Source organism: Metopolophium dirhodum, chromosome 2, assembly GCF_019925205.1.
Source record: "Metopolophium dirhodum isolate CAU chromosome 2, ASM1992520v1, whole genome shotgun sequence".
In the NCBI taxonomy this organism is placed as follows: Eukaryota; Metazoa; Arthropoda; class Insecta; order Hemiptera; family Aphididae; genus Metopolophium; species Metopolophium dirhodum.
Window position 1 is genome coordinate 14817894 of NC_083561.1, and position 22738 is coordinate 14840631.

Sequence of the window (22738 nt, forward strand, 5' to 3'; positions counted from 1 at the left end):
GATAGTAAATTATAAGAATCCTTTAAAATTTGAACTGAAATAAAGTGTGTCACAAGAACGCTTAAGAAAAGTGAAACTTCTTACGCAATTGTACCTAACCTGTAAGTAGGTATAGGTATTTAATTTGCAGTTATATCATATAGCTTCATGGTACAAAGATACATTTTTAAATTTGTCACAATTTTTTTATTCGTTTCTATGGTGATAAGCAAAGCGTTAGAAATTAAAATCCCGTTTTTAGCGATTTTTGTAGTTGGTCTATGGTTTTTCCCATTACATTGAATAATTATTGAGAAAATTGAAAAATGACCTCTCTAAAGTACCATTTTGATCCTATTTGCTAAATGATAAATATTTGTTGAAATCAAATCCTATTTGTACTCCTTCTGGTAGAAATTTTGTCTACAGGATAAAAAAAAAAAATAAATACCATTGTAAAACCACGCTCCGTGCAGAATCTAAAATGGGAATGAGCATTCTGGGTAAATCACTCAGTATAAATATATTTTTTTTAATAATATGATTCTTACTGTAGGGGAAAGTGGGGCAGATTTGAATTAAATTTACATTTTATTTTTTTATATTTGATAATTACAATCTGTAGTCTAGAATGTCTCGATGGTTGTGAATACTATTTGACTCATAACAACCTTTTATATTAAATAACCAATTTAATTTCTAATTATAAAGTTAAGTATATTTTTGTTCAAATTTACCCCCCCCCCATGGGGTACATTTGAACGTGCAGGGAGTAGATTTGAATATGTGTCTTATATAATTAAAAGGCCACATTTGAATGTTGAACATAAATAAACATTAAATTAAATTAAACTTTTTATTTATTTTAATAATAAAAATAGCTCATTATAATATAATAACATTTTTTTTACAATTATGTTTAGATGTTTTCTTGTCAACTTTTTTTTTATTGTAAAAATTTAGTTTTTTGGGTTTTCTTATAGATAAATCCACATATTATGACAAAAATCCAGTAAACTAGTCTATTCCATCCATAAGATAGGTATTTCAAGAAGGAGGAACCTATATTACACCCTATTATCTACCCTATTAATGAAAATGCCAATCTACCCCATGCCAAAATAGTCAATAATAATCGTAATATAAATTTTAATAATTATAAATAATGTATGTACATTAAATATATTACTAGGCAAAAATATTTTGATTAGGTATGTTTAATTCTAAACTTATGATTTTGAATTTTAGTTTCCAAAATGTTCTTATGGAAACAACAATTTTTTTTTGAAAAAGCCGGAAAATTACATTATCATTTTTGTTTATCACAAAATTGTTCAAAAATGCCTGATGATCACATATGGTATACAAAACATTGTCACCAACTTAGATTATTATTTTTATTAATGTAAATAATCTGTAGCAAATTATATTAGACAAATTCAAACGTACCTCGCATTCAAATCTGCCCAATCTCCCCTATAAATTAAAAATTATCATATCTTTGAAAAATCTTAAATCTTATGAAAAAAATATTTTATTTATTTAAATACCTAAAATAACAATAAATAATTTAGTTATACCTAATTTATAAAATTCTTTAAATATGCATTGAATGTTTCATAGGTATATTATTTAAAGTAAGTATCAGCATTATTTTATGCTGTTACTTAAAATATTACATAATTTATGATTATTATTGAAACAAATATAACTGGTAGAATTTATGTTTTTAAAACAAGTCAAATAAAAACAACTATTATTTAATTAAAGATTTGATAAAATGTCTTTTTTATGAATATAAACTTATGCCACGTTAGAAAAAAAATATAGAGAAGTACATCGGTTATGTGGAAAAATAGTTTACATCCTGTTGTAAATTAATACAATTGTTTTTTGTATATATTTATCTTTGGGCTGTGAAGAAAAACAAGTGTTTAGCTACTTAAGTACCTATGAGTAATATTTTTAACAAAAATTTTAAATACTTTGTGGAAATGTTCCTGAAAACTTAAAAATGAACATTATGTAAATTATTATTAATTTAAATGAATCAATTATGGTCTTTGTATAAACACCTGAATAAGGTTAAACATTTGTTTTCTATTTTTTCTAGTTACTAACTTTTGCAAATTGTATATAACAATTATTAAATAAATCTACATTATAAATAAATGTATTTTTACTGTTTCAGTATAGTATTTTTTTGTATTTGTTTCTAATAAATTTGTAGTTTCTTTAAAATGTTTAAAGTAAGTTCAATGTATACCTTAGTATTATACTTGCTTTTTACTACTAATGTTTTATGTAACCCAGTGAACGATATTAACTCAGAAAATAACGACCCGTTTTGGATTAATCCTTGTGGTTACAATACAAATAATGCTGAAGACTATGATGATTCCGATGCCGGTATCATGGACCGTATTTTAACTATAGCTAAACAATGTCAAAGTAACATTGCTCTGTTTAAATCTCAGTACATTCAACAAACATTCAATACTGATTATGATGCACATTATAAGAGATGGATAAATGAAAATAATAGTTGGGTAACTTCTCGACTTCTAGATAAAGCTGAAGATAATATGAAACAATCATGGTTAAATTCCCGTTCATTTCCCAGTGAATTAAAATACAGTTATGAAGTATTACAACGAGTTTCGGTTGGCTTTGAAATTCTGCTTGATGACGCAAGTAAAAATGATTCTTTGGAAAATACATTTAGCAATAATTTTTCGACTTGTAAAAATGATTTGCAGCAACTTTTATGTGAGTTAAATGATGATATTGACGTTACACATCAAGAAAAACCAAAAGATATTACTAGAGACGAAGTCCCTAAAGAAGTCCGTGAAGAAACCAGCACTGCTAATAGGAATCTCACAAACTCTATAATTTTCCGAGATTATATGATTGCTATTCAGTATGTAAAAAATACTTATGATCATTTGAGAAGCAAATGTAATAATAATTTATATCGATTCAAATCATTGTATAAAAAAAATCACCACTATTATACTTAATTAATTGTAATTTATTTATTTTACTCATGCGTCAAAACAATGAATTCCACCAATTAATGTATTTAGTTTTTTTTATTGTATAATAAATAAAAATATATTTGGTTTTGTTAAATCTATAATATGTCCCTTTAAGGCGGTTTTTACTAATCCATTATAGTAATTTTATATAATATTATAGATAATATTAAAAATTTAAAACCATTATACATATTATGTTAAAAAAAGATTGTAAAATTGTTTATTTTAGTGTGTTGGAATAAATTTAATTAAGTTTAATGAGTTATTTATGAATTTGAAATAATTTAAACTATTCATTGTAAAGTTTAAATAATACCTAGTAGATTTAAAAATTGGACTAATATATATTATATTGTTCAATGTTTACACTCATATAATATTCATAAGTATTTACTAGATATATTTTCCATAAATAGTAGGACTATATTTTATTTGTAGATAATTTAATTTCAGAAAAATTTGTTGTATTTTCTTAATATTTGAATGGTAATCTAAATTATTCACCCTTTTATATTTTAAAATTTTGAATAAAATACAGAAACAAAGGTTAAAATGTGTTTTCTATAACTAAAATCTAATAATATTTTACAAAACTATTGTTTTGTAGTCGCTGAGCTTTCTTAATTATTATAAATATTAATATTAGTCTGAATGCATAAGCCTCGGGCACAAGTTATCATTTTAATATAAAAATATTGTTATTGTAAGCGATTAACATTTCATGTCAAGAGGACGTCACACATGTGTGTCCGTATTACGTACACGTAACATATCAAATTTACGCTCAGAAATTTTACTTTTATGCTGTTAGCTTGAAAATTAGAGTGAATTATAATATTATGAAACTTGATAGTAAGAACATTATCTGTGTTTTGTTAGAAGTATTTACGATAATTCAGTTTTTAAGTGAGTTAAAGAATGTATAATAAATGTAAATTAAAAATGCACATAACTCACTTAAAAACAGAATTATTGTAAAATAAATAAGAATAAATACATACCTAGATACTTAATTGTTGAAACACAGAATATATTTTAATTAACTAATACAATAATGTCAATAATTATTTTGTTTGATACTTCTGAATTGTCGCATAATATAGTTCATAACAATAATATTTTTTTGTATCAGTAATTTTTTAGAATAACAAGTTAATGACAAATATGATTAGATTAAATAACTATATGAACACATAAAACTTCTAAAAATAATAAAATACTTTGTTAAATATATTAATTGTCACTAGGTAGTACCTACCTACCTAATCGCTCTACCAGATTACAGATACACTTCCAACAAAACACAGATAATGTTCTTACCATCAAGTTTCATAATAGGTCGATTAACTCTAATTTTTAAGCTAAAAAAACTTGAATTTCTGAGCGTAAATTTGGTATGTTACGCGTTTGTAAGACGGAGACAACATATGCAGGTGTGGCGTCCTCTTAAGTTAGCTTTTAATCTAAAGAAAACATCTGAATTAAAATATTTTATTTGTAATACTAAATTTGTTATCTAGTTAATAGTTAAATTTATTTTAATTTTAGATGTACCAAGGATCACATTGTTCAAAATACCTACAAGGTCAAAACGTATATATACCAGCCAATTCTTCGCAAGCTCTTATTGAAGGAAATCTCAGTTCAGCTTTTAAAGTGATTACACGATCTACTGATATGACCCCGGGTTGTGCAAAATATGCTCTCCCTTCAATTTGTCATACTGCATATCCGTTGTGTAGAAAAGATAGGACCATACCTAAACCATTGCTTGTGTGCCAAGAGGTTTGTTTTTCTAATTTCAATAACAGCTTTTTATATTACTTATACAATATTTGTTACAGGACTGTGAACTACTGGAAAACGACATTTGTAGTCAAGAGCACGCAATTGCCAAAAAACATCATTTACTTGGACGTTTTGTTAATTTACCTAATTGTTCTTCTTTACCAAAAACCGATTGTTTTGAACTTGGTATTGAGAAACCAGAAGTCAATGAAGGTAAAATAACAAATACATTGTAAACTATTATTAATTAGTACATTATATGAGTTTATTTTTATTTTTAAGATGAAAAGTGTTATTGGGGACTAGGAGTTTCATACCGCGGCACAATATCATCATATCAAAATCTATCATGTGTTCGTTGGAGTCAGCAGTTAATTGTAAAAACATCTGATTACAAAGAACTTCAAGGAGGCCATCGTTTCTGTCGTAATCCAGGATCTGAAGAAAGTGAACCTTGGTGTGTTATTGAAATGCCAGACACAGGGCAAATGAAAAAAGTGATATGTGATGTTCCACATTGCAGTGAGTTATTTGATAAAGGAAAAATTGTAAAGGATTTTATTTAAAGTGATCTTGTTATGTTTAGTGAGAACTCTTCAATTGCCAATTTTCATTGTAAGCACAGTCAGTATTTCTTTATTTATTGTACTGGTGGTAATGGTAATTTGCTGTATTCGAAGAAAAAGTAAACGACGGAATTCAGCGATACGTCGTAGACTGCCACCTTACACAAATCAAAAAGTAGTTGAATACAATAAAAATATATGCATATCAACATAATAACATATTTTTAATATTTATCTGTAGCAAGACATTGTAAAAGGGAAGACTAATGGTCTAGAATTATCATCACTAATACCAGGCTCGAGTGCTTCAAGTCAAAAATCAGATAAATACTGTAAAGTTAGACAATATGCTTTGGGTGAAATCACATTTTTACAGGAAATTGGAGAAGGCGCTTTTGGTATGTATTTTCATTTAAAATATGTATTCTTAATTAATTAAATATGAATTTACTTTCATAATATATTTAAATAGGCAAAGTTTTCAAAGGTCAAGTGGCCAATGATATGGGTACCATAATTATGGTAGCCATTAAAACATTGAAAGAAGGTGCAAGCGCTAAGACTGCAGCAGACTTTAAACGTGAAACTGATTTAATGGGAGAACTACGACATCCAAATGTGGTTTGCTTGGTAGGCATGTGTTCACGTCCAGCATGCTTATTGTTTGAATACATGGTTGGTGGAGACTTACATGAATTCCTTATGGCCCGCTCTCCACATTCACCAAATTCCCCAATAGCACCACCACTTAACCAGGCAGATTTTATGTATATTGCTACTCAGATAGCTTCAGGTCAGTGTTTATTATTATTACTTGTAGCTATACACTGTCCAGTTAGAGAACATGCCATAGCCCGACAAAAATCGGTTCTTCTGAGCGTCCTCACATGACACCTTGCCACATGAATTTAATTAATATATAATTATTGTATATAGGCATGGAATACTTATGTGGCCATCATTACGTGCACAGAGATTTAGCTGCTAGAAATTGTTTAGTTGCTGAAAATCTTACAGTGAAAATATCAGATTTTGGTCTTTCGAGGGATATTTATTCATCTGATTATTACAGGTTTGATATTATTGTATATATTTATAAGTTTTATTCATTATACATTGTAATATTTTACATTACATACTTTTTATTTTCAAATATTCAATCATTTTGTTCCATATTTAATGAATAAATCTCAGATAAAGCTCCATTATTCTTCAATCGAAATAAAATGTAATGTTTTACACTCATTAGCAATAAATATAAATGACAAAAATTAAAGTACTTCTAGTAGTTTGATTTAAAAAATGTAAAGATGTTTTAATTGGTCAGCAAGTCTACTTTGCATCGGTTGGAGCATATTTTTAATATTTTGGATATTTTTTAATATATTTAATATTATAAATTTATAAATTTATAATATTAAATATAATGTAAAACATTTATTCTCGTCAAGAATTTGCTAGAATTGAAAAGTGCTCCAACCGATGCAAAGTAAACTTGTTTACCAACACAAACATTTTTCAAATCGAACCACTAGAAGTACCTTAATTTTTGTCAGTGCGATGACTATTTCACGTCCATAAATTGGTTTTCTAATGACTTTAAATGACTTGTGCATGCGCCTGCGTGCGACCATAAACCAGATAAGAAATAACAATGAAGTGTAAATTGATGCGGGTCGCGAGTGATGGTAGGGGAGTATACACACACTAATGATCATTTACTATACACACAAAGACGATCAGTAATCGCAGGAACGAAATAATTGCCTAAACACAACTCCTTAAAAATGACACATTTGCAGGGGCCTTAATGATTAATTATTATTATTGTTGCATATGATTAATTGTATTTTAGTTAGTAAAACAGTACTAAAAATATGTATGTACTGTATAATAAATCACTATAATTTATCTGTCTTGTTCAGAATATCAATTCAAACTAAATTCCTATGAGATGTATTTTTTGGAATTTAACAATGTCAATTTTACCTAACTATTAAGTTTTGAAACTGATTAAATACTTAAAACAATTATTAAAATACTATTTAATTTTAAGCAGTTATTATATTTCTAATTTTGAATTTACAGAGTACAATCAAAATCATTGTTACCTGTAAGATGGATGCCACCTGAATCCATTCTGTACGGTAAATTTACAACTGAATCTGATGTTTGGAGTTTTGGTGTTGTATTATGGGAAGTTTACAGCTATGGTTTACAAGTAAATGCTTACTATATTTGCTTAAAATAATGACCATTATTAACCAAGATATTATTTTATTCTTTAGCCATATTATGGATATAGTAATCAGGAAGTAATTGAAATGATTCGTTCGCGTCAACTACTTCCGTGCCCTCAAGAATGTCCATCAAGAATGTACTCACTCATGATGGAGTGTTGGCACGAGGCACCTGTACGGCGACCCAATTTCACAGAAATCCACTCTCGACTTCGACAATGGGCAGCCATGTCTGTATCAGCAGCACCTACTATGACATACTCTATGGTGCGCCCTGGAAGTCAATCTGATCGCACAGGTTCGTCAAATGTGTCATCTACTTGTAGGCCAGTCAACATATGAGTCACTAAAGTCTATTCTCATGTAGAAATCCCTTTTTGTACATAAATATCAAATGCTTACTGCCTTACTACAACATATAGTTAATTATCTGAGTGCATTTCCCTCATCAATTCACCCAACATACATAAATGTAAATTTTCTTAAAATCATTATTCGTCAATTGATGTGGTGTTTAACAAATATTAGAATATTTGTATTATGCTTAATCTTAGTTAAACAACAGAATTTCATACTCATAATAGTTAATTTCATCTAAAGACTGTACAAATTTAGTTAGTGTTATAATTATCTATTTATTATAATATATTATTATTTTTATAAATACGCTTTCTTTTTTTCTTATCAAAATTGTACTTAATTTTGAATTAACTTAAATGTGATTGATATTAGGGAAGAAATCTGCTTTATAAATTGCACTTAACCATTAACATGTTTCGTAAAAATTCAAGTAATTATAATTTATAAGTTTATGCAAAATTAATGGTCATGTATTTAAATGATTGTTAACAATTAAACCTTCTATGAGCAATATTCATGACACTGTTAATGCATGTGTAAACAGCAATCATACTTCAATAGTTCAAACTTCAAACACCAAATATCAATTCAATGTGACAAAATGATTGCTTAAAATTATTTATAAGACATTGAATTAAAAATTACATTTAAATATCAAAAGTTCACTGTATTAACAATGGCAATCGCTTACGTTACAGGTGTTGCTCGTGTTCAATATTAAAACAATTATTTGATCATATTCTTCTGTCACATCACAAGAATTCATAATTAACCGTCTTCCACGCGCCAAGTCTTATTCGTGCCATACATTTAACGTTTGTTTAAACTAAATTTTCTTGTGCATACTCCATCTGCCGTGTTCAAATTCATTCATGTATGCGATTAAGAAATGTTACGCTTTTAAATCACGAGTGAAAACACCAGTGTACGATTGAATTCTTGAAAACCATAATATGGTTGTGTTAATTTTGTTAGAGTTGTGACGTTGTTGAGATAGTAGTTTGTCTTGTACCTATTAATAATAACCTACTACTTTTATTATTATTACTTATCAGGTGTACATAAGTGTTTTTATTGTACATACACAAATAATGTATAATATAATTTATTAATTATTACCTGTTTTTTTTTTTTTTTGTATATTTTGACTAATAATAATTAGTATATAATATTGTTTACTTGGTAATATTATAATTCTTTAAGAATTAATTACATTTTTCTATTATAATATTATGTATAACTATGTTTACTTAAAATCAAATGTCGTAAGAGTAATGTGTAAATTGTTTTTTTTTTATACTCATATTGTAACGGTACACTCTAGTCTACTTAATGTTTTAGTGTGTAAACATAACTTATAAATTTATAATATAAAGACTGTTGAAAATGTTTTCAAAGAAACCGCTATTATACTTGTGTTTTTATTTATATTTTACAGAATAATTATACTATATATCTAAATAAAAGTGTTTCGATTATTAAGAACATAATGTCATTATATTACCTTAATTATATCACGTGTCCATCAAAAAAAAAAAAAAATTATCCTAGAATATTGCAGGAATTACGACCCACTATTTTACTATATCATTTTATAGTCACAATAAGCCACTTATATGAGTCTATATAGTTAATTTGGTTATTTATTTTGTATTGTGTATTATTTTTTATTTGAAACACATCTGTAATTTCCTTATCCTATTTTAAAAACATATTTTTGGCAAAATATTGAAATATTTAAAAAAAAACATACATAAAATATACGCTAGATCAAAGTCAATAATTATCACAAATTGTAAATTATTCGCAATTTGTTCTACAGAATTTCGTTCATTGTATTTACAAATGTTTTGCTCAAATTATGAACATAATTGATCATATGCCAATAAACACACCTGACCATATAAAATGACACACTGATGAACAGCTTTTGTGGCATATTTTTATAATAGCTTAGAATTAGTTTAAATATGTTGAAAATGTCATTATACATAGAAAATAATTGTGCATGGTTTAACAGCAAAAAGTTTCGAGTTCCAACAATTAATTTAATAATTGGAAAAACAACATAATAAGTTAAATCGTTATTTCTCGATTTAATTTACGATTCGTTCAAAAAAGTTGTGGAAACGTAGTTTTGATAGTTGTAAATTCCTATAAGATTTTTGATAGACTGCCCCATGTATTTGATTTTCAAGGTTTACCGTGGATATATATTTTTATGAAAAAAAAATTGTTATTTTATATAAACTGGGATGGGCACAGTATTTCAATTATTTAGTTATGTTGTGTACAATTCGAGTTCTCGTAGTTTTTATTAGTTTTTTTTTTATTATTTTGAAAAACATATTTTTTTAAGCCGCCGACACTTCATAAATTGGTAATAAAACCAATGCATTCACCACTCCTATCGGAATCTAATAGCTCCGAGTCCTTTTATAGGTATAATTATTTTACCAAGTTCCATAAATGATCGTGAAAAATTGTTTTTATAGATAAAGGCTATAGCTAATAAGGACATGCCATGTGGAGTCAGCCTTTCTACTTCATTACACAACTACCAAAATATTTTTAACCCAATTTTGAAAAATGTTTAACTACTTGTAACCAACTTTTTAGAATTTGTAAATTCGTTGTTCAAAAGTGAAAACTGGTTACTCGATGAAGGGCTAACTTAACACGCGAGTCCCTCATAACTTTTTAAAATTTGTAACCTCACTGTACCAAATTTATAACTATTTCCAAATGGCAGAGGGGGCTGCGCCTCCCCCTCACGGACACCTCAACTAACTCGAAAACATTTGTAACTCATTAAGCTTAATTTGTTATCAACCTCTCGCACGCCAATAAGACTATTTACATATTAAGGTACATTATTTTACATCTAACAATGATGTTTTTATCAATAAGTAGTCAATTTATATTGATTGACAATTATGTGTATATTAAATCATATCTATAAGATAAAAACAAAATTTAAAAAAATGGTTTTATAAACACTAAACAATTGTGTTTAAATACTATAAATAAAGACTTTAAAAAAGTATTCTACGCTAAGAAAAGTATACCGGTTAACCCTTTTAATAAATAAACAATTCACTAAACTATATGATTGTAATAATTACATTTGAATAAAATAACAATTAGATTAAAAAAATCTTTAAAACTTAAAAATAAGTTGAGCTACAACATTAAGAATCAGACTATATGTTACAATATATATGAAATAACAATCAATAATATTATAGATATTTAAGGAAAAATAAATAATTTTACAAAAACTTGTTGATATGAAATCTACAAACCAGATATTATAGTATACATTCAAAAATATAGTTTACTATGAAGTTGAAATTAATATTTTAAATTGAAAATATACTTTATTAAATAATTTATTATATATTAATATATTATACACAGCATAATAGTTTTAAAAAAAAATGCTGTATAATTTATGAACTTATTTACTATGTAGTATCTATTAAACTTATAAGGTAGTCCCGCTTCAAATTCATGTGTTTTATATATTATGTATTATTATTATTTTTGATATTTGTTATGACACTACAGCCAATATAATCGGTCAAAGAAAAGTATTCTCCGAGACCTAATCCATTAATCAAAAATTAAATTCTCACAATAATTACAATTGTATCAGACCAATATTTTTTTAATTACTTAATGCTTCAACTATTTTTGTTTCTAAAAAAGTTACATTGGTACATTTTAAGAATTTCATACCTTAAAAAAATATCTTATTTTTTTTGTAAAAATAAAGAAAAATGTACAGACCATAAATTGTACAAAAAATATATGGTTAAAAATAGTAAGAATGTAAGGCAGAACTATATATGCACGATTGTATATTCTTAATTAGAAAACATCAGTTAAATAATTTGAAGGTACCAAACATAAATAAGTCTCAAATAATATTACTTAATAGAAATTTTAATTAGGATTATTATATTAGTATTTTATATTAATCATAAAAATAAATGGTTCTGTACATCGTTACTAAGTATTTCCAAAAAAAAAAATGTACAATTAAGACTTCTTTACAGAGTTAGGTTAAGCTTACTAAACATTAGAGCAAATTACTGTTCCACTGGTTTGAATAATGGTTGGGCTATAGTTTCCATGACTTCGTGCTCACCAATTGTTTGCAAATCAGACACAACAGTTACACAATTCAGCTAAAAATTCAAAATAATGAAATAATGTTATTTTATAACGAGTAATAACCCAATCATGAATAAATGTATAGAACTAACCTGTTTTTTTTTCATTCTCTTGTGACCTGGACAACCTTTACTTGACCTCCAGGGCAACTCCTTACCACCACAATTATTTTCCATATAATCGAGAACTATTTGAATATTGTAAATATCAGAAATTAATTTATCAAAGTTTTCGTTCGGATTTTTCTTGTTATTTTTCTCATTTTCGTGTAGCTAAAATATGAAAGAGACAAAAAAATCGTTAAATATTGAGCTGTTTCAAAGATAATATTAGAACATAAATTGTATATTTGTTTAATAGTTGAAAATCACAACATTAAATACCTTAAAAGCTTCTTTTTGGGCATTTTTAAGATTCAAAACTGTACGGTTGTATGATCTACCATATGATAATCCAGTTTTGGTTAAATCTAAAAGTAAATTATTGTTAGTCAAATAGATCATAATAATATGATATGATATGTGATCAATAAGTTTATCTTTGACTAAAATAAAAACTTACAATTATTTTTCTGACTAGCTAATTGCTCAAGGCGATTGTTTAAGAAATGCAACTCTGAAAAACGTTTGTTGGTCTTTTCATTTTCAAAACCAAATTCATCTTCTCTATTTTTCCTATGAATGTTAATTTGATTTTGAACACTAAAAAAATTAGAATTAAAATATTTAATTAAAATGTTATGTGATTATATTTGGGTACCGACCTTTTAATTTTTGATAGTATCTTCATAAGTTCTAAAGTGTTTTTCAACAGCAAACTTTCTTCATTTGATAAAAATCCTGACTTCAAAACCCTTTCTACATGATTTTTAATAGATTTATTTTTTGGTCTTTTCGTCGTAGTTCTGGAATGAATCTGCATGGTTCTTTCTATACTTCTCATGTCATCAATTTGGGAACTGTATAACTACAACAGAAATAAAAAAATTAAAAAAATTGTATTACTTGTTGAATTTCCAAATTACCTCATTAGTAACACAAACTGAACTGTCATAAAAATGATCATCAGACAATAATTTATCAACTGGTTTAGTGTTTAAATTGTTCTATAAAACAAACATATAATTGATTAAATATTTTAGTAATAAATACATTTATTTCACCAGATACTAGAAATCATATTAAATTGTACCTTATCAAATGAAAAACCATTGATAAATGAGTTGTTGTAATGAACGTCCTCTTCTGAAAAGGCTTCAGTCAGGTTACAGCTACTTGATTTATGCAAAGCTGGACATTTCACTGTTGCATCAACATCATCCGCACCAGTTTTTAAGTGTAATCCATCATCACTGAACGACCTGCTACCAGCATCAACACAAAATGCCATTCAGCTCCCTGTACATGTCAACTTGAATTTTTAAATAAACCTAATTTCCCAAACTACTCTTTACCTTATTGCCCCATTTGATTGAAATACTATTTTTAAAATAATGTTTATATTAACAATACAATTCAAACATAACTTACCGAAATAGATTCTTCTTGTTACAAAGATTATATTTATTAAACTCATTTTTATCATGATTGGTATTATATTTTATTTTTAAAGATTTTTTATTGAACCCAATACATTCAGATACATTATCATTTACTTCTGCTTCCCTAAATAAAAATTAAATTACAATTAATTAATAATCTCGATAGATAAATATGATTGTCTTAATTAAAAATAATGAATAAATAAATTAAATATTTCACAATTCTTGATACATCTTATTTATAATAATTGATTAATACAAATGATGAATTAATATGCATTGCATAATTATTATAATATATAGATACATTTTATCAGTGAACACTAGTGGGATTCTAAGGAGATGCTCAAATATTCCCTCTCCTTTATCATCTTGAAATTTTTCAAACAAATCACACAAATATTTAAAAATATTAATTTTTCATATTTATACAGCAGACACACAAGATCCACCTTAACTGTATATACCTACAGTATACAGTAACACATGTTTGACCTTTCTTGTATAATTGTCTATTTTAATAATAATGATCATAATTTATATTTTACATGAACAACGGCAATACTAAAATTTAAATATGATGGTCGATAACAGCTTGCAATAAAAAAGGAACTTGGGTACAGTGTTTTTGCCACGGGCATCACTGTATAAGTAGTCTATTTGTCTAAATCATCGATTATATTATGGTTTTATAATATAGTCAGATTTGGTTACTTCAAAGTTGAAGGGACCGGCCAAAAAGTTATCAAGCAATACAATAATTTTTTTTTATCTATTTTTAACAATTGTATGCATATAAAAATAAAACTTACATTAAAACAATCTTCAAATTGTCTAAAAATTGTGATGAATTATTTTGGCTAACAATATCTACATGTTTTGTCAAAAGCAGTGTGAAAAGAATCTCTAGTTTCTCCTTATATGACTTATGTTGCTTTTCATAAGAATCCACAATATTCATTACTCCTTGTAAAGTTAGTCTATTTATATTGTTCATGGACATAATGATTTCACTGTATTTTGTATTGACATTGAGATCTATTGGCATAGAAAATGTATTATATAATATTATAAATAATATGTTATAAATAGTAACAATACAATATTCCTTATGTTAAACAATAGTTTTGTTCAACATTATAATAATAGTAAGCACTCGTTTAGTATGGTGCATACATGAAAACCTAATTTGTTTAGTATGCTACCTACATTTTTAATTACAAGGCCATTTGCTCGCTGGAAATGAAGAACTAACAATTAATAAAGTTTCTTCATGATTAGATTCAGACTTAAAATAACAATGTAAATTTAAACTACAGCCAGTGTGTAGAAAGACCATGGATTATTGGTTTGTATTTATTTCTAGAATGTTCAATTTTTATCATTTAAAAACACGACTCAGGTGGATACACTCATTCTAGTTATTTGGATGTAGGACAATATTTTCATCCCCTGCTATTTTTGATAGAGTAGGATAAACCTTCTCCCATATTATTAAAAATGTATTTATGTATGAAATTGTCAGGGGGGTCAGGGGTTCAAACTCAACCTCTCATTACAAGATGGAAAGTATATAAATTTATTTACTAAATTTATTTTATTTCATAAACTCCATACAGCTAACGTAGCAATAAAAGAGTAAATATACATACATTTAAATAGTAGCTTAAATTAAACAAATGATAAATAGTTAACAAACAAATAGTAAATGATATAGTACACGGCCTATAATAAAGAGAAGGCAGGGTCCAAGTTTGCTATTTACATTCATCGACAGAGTGGTTTGTTGTTAGCATAGTTAGAATGAGATCTTAGGGCTTGGGATGTAGAAAGGAACTGAACAATGTGTAGTACGAGTAGGGACATTGAAGGTAAGTTGGGATAGTAAAGTAGGAAAGTAAATGTTGAAGAAATATTAGGTTAGCTGCATGTCTACGATCAGCTAAAGAAACAAAGTTTTAATGGACCATTGTAGGAGAGAAATCATCAGGGGTACAATCAATGTTTTGTAAGTAGGAAGCGAACCTCAGCAATTTTCATTGATCCCTTTCCAGATGACAAGACACTGTACCTATTCTAGGATCCCCGAGGACTGAACCGTATTCAAGAATAGGGCTATCTGTTAGTGAACAGTATAAGGCCTTTAGTGGTAAATGGTTATGATAATATATGACATTTTATGAATATAAATACCTAAATAAAATATGTAAGATAATAATATTTTGAATTTTGTCAAAATCAACTTTCATATGAAAAGCATACCAACTACTGAATGTTATAAAAGTAGGATATTAAACGAATACCTTATAATAAAACTGTAAATAATTAAATTACCACAAATCATTGAAAATTGTTTTGAGGATATCAATGGTTCTGGTAAGTAATAAAGCCACATAACCAACACTGATGCAACATCTACTGCATCAATATCAAGGATTGTTTTACAATTTTTCCTTGAACCACTTACTAATTCATAAGCATTTATAATATTGGCTTTACGTCCATTAGTAGAGTATGCTTCATCAAATAAGCATTCTTCATATAATCCTAAAAATGTATGAATCAAACATTAAAATTAAAATTTAATTCATAATAAGTAAAAAGTAACAACTATTAATCCACATCAATACCAATAAATACCTTTGTCGATTATATAATCATTTATATTTTCTACAATAAGTGGTAACCCGTCACAATTCAATGGCAATTTTTCCAACGGCATACCAATCAAAATCAATTTTTCTGAATTATATTCTTCTAATAACATCTCAAACTTTGTTTCAACCTGTATTAAATTGATTTGAGTATTTAATAGGATTAAGTATAACAATCTATTCAAGATTTAGGCTATAATCCAATGTATACAGTTTATAATATGACCATTCATAACTCAAACCTATCTTCTATATTTTTACCTAGTTAAATTATAATTTGTATATCTAAGCAGATTTTTATGTATTTTTTTTTCTAAATGTTGTGTTTTATACTGCTTCTTATTCACTGTTAATTTGAGTGTCTAGCTTTAAAATATTATACTAGAATACTATATACTGGCAGAATGCCCGTATGTAATTAAAATAAATAAATAATTTATAAACTAATAATTTAAATAGAATAATAATAATTTACAGAAATTGAATTTAAATATACAATTTTTCTTATTAAATGTAATGATATGTTATACCAAAATATAATATTACTGAATTAATATAATCAATTAATTATACTGTCATTAAAAAGGATAGACATTTTTTTTACTAAATCAAATCAATCATTAACCATACAAGTGTTAGTTAGTCTCTATATGGAAGATTGCCCAAGGTTGCAGGTTGTTGTTAGTACATAAAAAAAAAATACATAATTCAATAAATATGTTATTTGCTATAATATTAAATATGAACAATGAAAACATTTTACCTGCTTACTAAGCATATGTGTGTCAGTACAACACAAAGTAAGTTTCATTTTCATGCAATTCAAACTCTGGGTAAATCCCTGAAAATAAGAATTTTTGTTACCAAAATTAGTGTTTAACTATACAAATTACTGTTACCACAAACTACTTACTGCAAACCACTGCAGTAATTTCAACAGCTTGACGCAGTTTTAAAATTCAAATTTATACCAATATACAATTTAGATAATCATATCCCAATCACGGCACATTTTAATGCTTTTATGGCTGCTTTAGGAAATGTGTTGATACAAGACGTAATTTTAACATATAAAGGTGTACAAATTGACCTTCATAGTGACGTGAAGTGTTTTAAAAACAAAACAAACAATCTGCAAAAAAAAAAATGAATTAGGTAGGTTTAACAACTGTTACAACATTGAAAAATCCAATGGAAATTATAAATATATAATTTTATTGTTGAGTAACTAAACATATTACTCATTTCTTATACAAATAGATATGATAGGTACTTTTTTTTTTTACATATTAAATCACAACAGATATTACAAAATTACAATTTATCAAGTAGTTTAAAAAAAAATCATAAAACTATAAAAATTCTTATGAATATATTAATTTAAATAGATAACTTAATGATTTCTACAATTTGTCTTTTGACATTGACACATTGATACATAGTAATATAACTTACTAGCTGATCCCGCTGGCACTTCGTTGCCCGTTAAATGTACCAATTCTATATGACTCAAACTTTGTTCAATTCGTTATTTAATATTCGGTGTATGGTGATCAACATTTATCTTAACTTTTCTGTTGCCCGGAATAAAAATTCTGATTCGCAGCAGTATATAATCAGGTAGGCAATCTACCTGCGGTAGATCGCGGACCCCGTGCTGTTTGTATGTAAGTGTATAATTTAACTCTAAAGTATCAAAATTGTACAAAGTTTGTCATTTATACTTAATTCCACCTTCGGAGGATTAATATAAATATTAATACAAAAGCCTAACGCAACCGTACTAAAATCCAATGAATAAAAAAAAAACAAATTTAACACTTTTTAAATTAGCCTATCTTCTTCCCAGAGGTCTAATCTACACACAAACATTCATTTTTATCTATACTAATATATAAAATGATAGCGTTTGTTTGTATGTTCAGGATAAACTCCAAAACTACCAAAACTACTGAACCGATTTCGAAAATTCTTTCACCAATACAAAGCCACATCCTTTTTGAGTGTCATAGGCTAATTTAAAAAGGGAAGTGATCACCCCCGGTAGGTGCTCAAACAGGAATTTTGAGATTTACGATAGAAATTTTATCACATATTGGCAGTAAATAATTATAATCGTTAATTACTCCACTAAAACGCAACATTTTTGAAAATCCTTTCTTAAAGCACGGTGAAAATATGAGAAGAACCTCTATTCCAAATTTCAAGTCCGTACGTTGAGTAGTTATTGAGATACAGCGATCAGTGAGTCAGTGGTATTTGGATTTTATATGTATAGATAACTAATTATTGACTAACATTATCGGACTTTATTTATGCCTAAAACCTGTTCTGTGATATCCTCTTTCATTTAAAAAAAACTGCATGACAATTGGATAAGAAGTTTCAAAGCCAAACCGTAACAAAGATTTCCTCTTTGCTTGATTTCAGTTTTATATATATAGATAAATGCTGGTTTTTAAATTTTCCACTATTCTAAAAAATTTGAAAATTATACTTTATAATATTTTAGATGTCACCTTAATTATAATACATTTCTATTAGTCTACTACCTATTTGGGGAGAGATGATACGGTTTATTATATATATAAAAAAATGACTATAGGAAAAGTTCTCAGGCTTTGTAGAATTGTTTGATTTGGATAACTATTAAACATAAACGTGTTTGTTTTTAAGGACCTCGGCATTTTCTATTTCCCCTCTTTAAGTATCGAGCAACATATCAATGTAATTGTCCCTAAAGCCCTTAAGATCCTAGGATTTATTAAACAAGTCTCAAAAACGTTCTCCGCGGCAATTTGTCTCCGCTCACTTTATTTTTGTCTGGTACGCTCTAAGTTAGAGTATGGTGTTGAAGTTTGGCACCCCTACCTAGCCAAAGACCAACCAAGATTGGGAAGGGTACAAAATAAGTTCCTTTCCTATGCTGCTTTTCTATTAAAAATGTACATGACTATTCGCTTGTTCGCCAAACGTTAGATATACAAACACTGTCTACCCGTCGATTAACTGCTGGCGTTAATTTTGTTTCTTCTCTTCTTAATTGCACCCTTGATGCACCTACTCTTCTATCTAGTATCCAGTTTCGTGTTCCATCCTATCAAACTAGAGATCATACTCCTCTTTACGTTCTATCCCACTCTCTTTCTTATGGTTACATTCACCCTATGCATCATATGCTTCGAGATTTTAATAATGCCTTGTAACTGCTGCTTAATTCTTGGGCCACTTATGTATATATATATTTTTAATTCTTTTTATCTGTATACATTTTAATTTCAATTAACTTCTGTAATTATTATAGAAGCACTAAACATTGTATATATCCTTACATTATTTATCTAATTGCCCGATTGGGCGTGAGTTAATTAAAATAAAATAAAATAAACAGTGTAAACCAAAGGAAAAATTGAGGGGTGGGGGGAAAATACCCCCTTTGACCTCCCTCTGGATCCGTTACTGATACCAATCTACTTTTATATTAACTGATAATAATTTGTTAAATTGTAAATAGATAAGACATAAAAAAAAAATGCATATAATTATTATAAAAACAATTAATACCTAGGTAAAACTATTTAGATGTATCAAAATCATAGAATTAGTTTTTATACAAGACTATATAGAATAAATCATTTAAATTATATAATTTAGAATGTCTGAAGTTAATCCTATTTAAACAAATAAATAACTACATACCTACCTAATGTTTGGTAATATTGATTAATTGAAAAATATTTTCTATTTAAAATAATATCTAAAAAATGTTTAATAAGTTATCAAACAGGCATCGTCAGCATACATGTTAAGGTTTAAATAATTGATACCTTTTCAGCATTTAAATAATGCTTTGCAGTTCGCAATGTTAAATAATCTCAACTGCTGTAATTATAGTATGTACCTATGTATTACTAATTGTATACTGATATTTTACATTGTAAGTATAAATTAAACTTTGCTTAAGTTGGAAAAATATACCTAAATAAGAAATGTATAAATTGTGTATAAACTTATCTAATAATGTAGGTAATGATTTCGGTTATATTAATAAATTTAACCAAACTAGGTAATAGGTTTAATGAGATTAAATTATAACAATAGGTAAATTCTTTTGATATCATTGTTTTACATAATTTGCATTCGTTGACAGATTAAGTCAAGAATAGGTACATACCTAGTTAATGTAAAGTAAACCAACACAGATAACAAACAGTAGGTCAGGTTACATAATGGGTAATATTGAGTTACACCAAATTACAGTCGAAGGAATGTCAAGATCAAGATCAGTAACACAATAGCAATACATTAATTCATAATTAATATTATGGTAATAATTATTCATAACTTCATAAGAATCTATCTAAAACACCAGAGAAATAAAATACAAAACAAACCACTATTACAGATTAACCAATTAATTAGGGATAAGCTATTTTCCTTCCACCAACCTGTTAGAATTTCTTAAATGCGGTTGAATTTGACAGATAGATTGAATTAATCGGGAATTAATACCATAGGGTTAGTGCTAAGTGCAGATATAACTAATCACAGAACTAATTATTAGAAGAAACGAGAAGACGACAGTAAGATACCCAATCATTGGCTATTCAAAAATTCTACACAGGTATCGGGTAATAATTATCGTAAAAATTAGTACGAAAGGTCTATTAAAATCAATAAAAGTCTAGTAGGGTAAGTAGACCTTAAATAATAAAAGCACAACTAACTCGGTTGTAACCTGTAACTGCGTCAGGGTGACAATAATAATTATTGACAACAACTTACCATTAACGTTGTCGATGTAACCTGAACCTGGAACACGAATGCATTGAAGAATGCCTCTCTAGTGTCTAATGAATGGATTTAGAGTTCGAGGCGCGATACGGACATGCACCTACTGGCTCGTCACGATTGTGTCAATGTGACCGGCAGACACAGACTCTCAAACAGAGCGAAAGGAACTCTCAAGAAGTGCTCAAACAGTCAACACCGAAAACAGAACACCTGCGAGTAATGAGTGTTCGGAGTATTTTATTTCTACAACCGACAGCGCCACACGGAATACGGATTATCAGCCGATCAAGGTCAGCTCAAGACCTTGGTGGGAGAGTGTTAAGTCATATCGGTTCGAGTGTGCGACAGAGCCTGCGCCGCCGACGACTGACTGGAAGTGGTTACCGGGTAGTGGGCACGGACCACGGCACCACAGGTTTCGGGACATATATATTATTGTATAGTGGTAGTGGGTATTGAGAATAATATTGTGATAGCATCGCAGTCGTGTACGTCGTATGGAAAGGGTGAGAACCCAGCCGTACCAACACGACCACCAATAGTAGACGCCGCGCTGTCTGGCGTCTGCGCGCCAAGTGCAATATCACGTCATAATTTATTGTAAATAGGTACTTACTAAGTTATGACTATATAATATGACTACATCAATAATCTCATAATTAGCCCCCCCCCTCACCTGAAATGTTAATGGATTTCCGCCTACACAAGAACGTGTACAGATTTTAACAGAAGTATGGGTAGTTTAATGCTTTAATAGTTTTATGTATAATGCCATGGTTTATCTAATGTTACAAACAAAACCTTTTGAATAAAAAAAAAATACATAAAAGATGAATTAAAAATAAATAATTTAAAAAAAGTGGTAAATTGCAAGACAATAAGAAAATCGTTTCATGAAAAATCGTTAGTTTATGAGTAAATATCCAATGTTGAATTAATTTGAACTTCAATAGATTATAAAAAAAAAATTAAGGATATAGAAAGCTTTGAGGATTTTTTTAGGTATTAAATACTCAAAGCTTAGATATAAAAAGCAAAAAATCATCAATAAATGCAGTCAAATTAAATACTGATTCTGAGAGACGCATTATATGACATAGCGCGGCAATTGCAAATAAATCATAATTAAATCTGAACTAAAAATCTTAGCTATTTCTAATTATTGCGGAATGATTCCAAGTAAATATTTTCTGATTATTGATAATTTTTCTATGCATTTTTAAGAGATTCACAACTTCTGTTTACACAATGTTTTAGGTAAATACTCTGCAGTCATTAACATTCAGTGGCGGCTCCAGAAGGTTAGGTTAGATTATGTTAACCCCCCCCCCCCACCATGTCTCTGGAGCCGCCCCTGTTAGCACCTATGACCTATATATATATATATATGCCGTACCTACTGGCTACTGTACCAACTTATATGGAATTATCTATTATACGTACTCGTCTCAATAGTTTTGGCAAAACAAGTATTCAGCGCGACAGTGCCCATATTAATGTGTTTATACAACACTACAACAGGTATCATCGTCATCATCGACACGATTGACAGCGTGTGTGAATTGGATCGTCAGACTCTCGTGGATCGGTGGACGGG

General features: G+C 28.0%; 3 protein-coding genes across 5 annotated transcripts in view; 2 read left to right on the forward strand and 1 right to left on the reverse strand.

The window, feature by feature from the left end:
- The window catches only part of LOC132939976 (tyrosine-protein kinase transmembrane receptor Ror-like), a 78563-nt gene extending 69109 nt beyond the window's left edge, over positions 1 to 9454 (forward strand). Inside the window, exons 7-16 of one of the 2 annotated variants that reach the window (XM_061007428.1) lie at positions 4569 to 4805; positions 4865 to 5021; positions 5091 to 5330; positions 5395 to 5549; positions 5616 to 5772; positions 5847 to 6167; positions 6311 to 6446; positions 7463 to 7595; positions 7663 to 7912; positions 8673 to 9454. In XM_061007428.1, coding sequence (XP_060863411.1) covers positions 4569 to 4805; positions 4865 to 5021; positions 5091 to 5330; positions 5395 to 5549; positions 5616 to 5772; positions 5847 to 6167; positions 6311 to 6446; positions 7463 to 7595; positions 7663 to 7912; positions 8673 to 8695 — 1809 coding nt within the window. In that variant the 3' untranslated portion in view covers positions 8696 to 9454. Of the gene's footprint in view, positions 1 to 4568; positions 4806 to 4864; positions 5022 to 5090; positions 5331 to 5394; positions 5550 to 5615; positions 5773 to 5846; positions 6168 to 6310; positions 6447 to 7462; positions 7596 to 7662; positions 8279 to 8672 lie in introns of those variants that run through there. The other variant, XM_061007427.1, reaches the window with a different exon arrangement.
- Positions 6 to 3590, forward strand: LOC132939978 (uncharacterized). The gene has a single exon (XM_061007431.1). The coding sequence runs from the start codon at positions 2220 to 2222 to the stop codon at positions 3000 to 3002; it is 783 nt and encodes a 260-aa protein (XP_060863414.1). The 5' UTR covers positions 6 to 2219; the 3' UTR covers positions 3003 to 3590.
- A 2366-nt stretch (positions 9455 to 11820) lies between the features above and the next one.
- Positions 11821 to 21552, reverse strand: LOC132939977 (uncharacterized). Of its 2 annotated transcripts, none has more exons than XM_061007430.1 (14): positions 21133 to 21552; positions 17261 to 17479; positions 17111 to 17188; positions 16334 to 16478; positions 16028 to 16240; positions 14506 to 14731; positions 13683 to 13817; positions 13345 to 13513; positions 13178 to 13258; positions 12917 to 13119; positions 12715 to 12854; positions 12537 to 12622; positions 12246 to 12425; positions 11821 to 12167 (listed from the first exon to the last, which is right to left on the reverse strand). In XM_061007430.1, the coding sequence occupies exons 3-14, from the start codon at positions 17162 to 17164 to the stop codon at positions 12069 to 12071; spliced, it is 1731 nt and encodes a 576-aa protein (XP_060863413.1). In that variant the 5' UTR covers positions 17165 to 17188; positions 17261 to 17479; positions 21133 to 21552; the 3' UTR covers positions 11821 to 12068. The 2 variants fall into 2 exon arrangements, with proteins under 2 accessions (XP_060863413.1, XP_060863412.1); XM_061007429.1 differs by having other exon boundaries at positions 13345 to 13516.
- Between the last annotated feature and the right edge of the window lie 1186 nt (positions 21553 to 22738).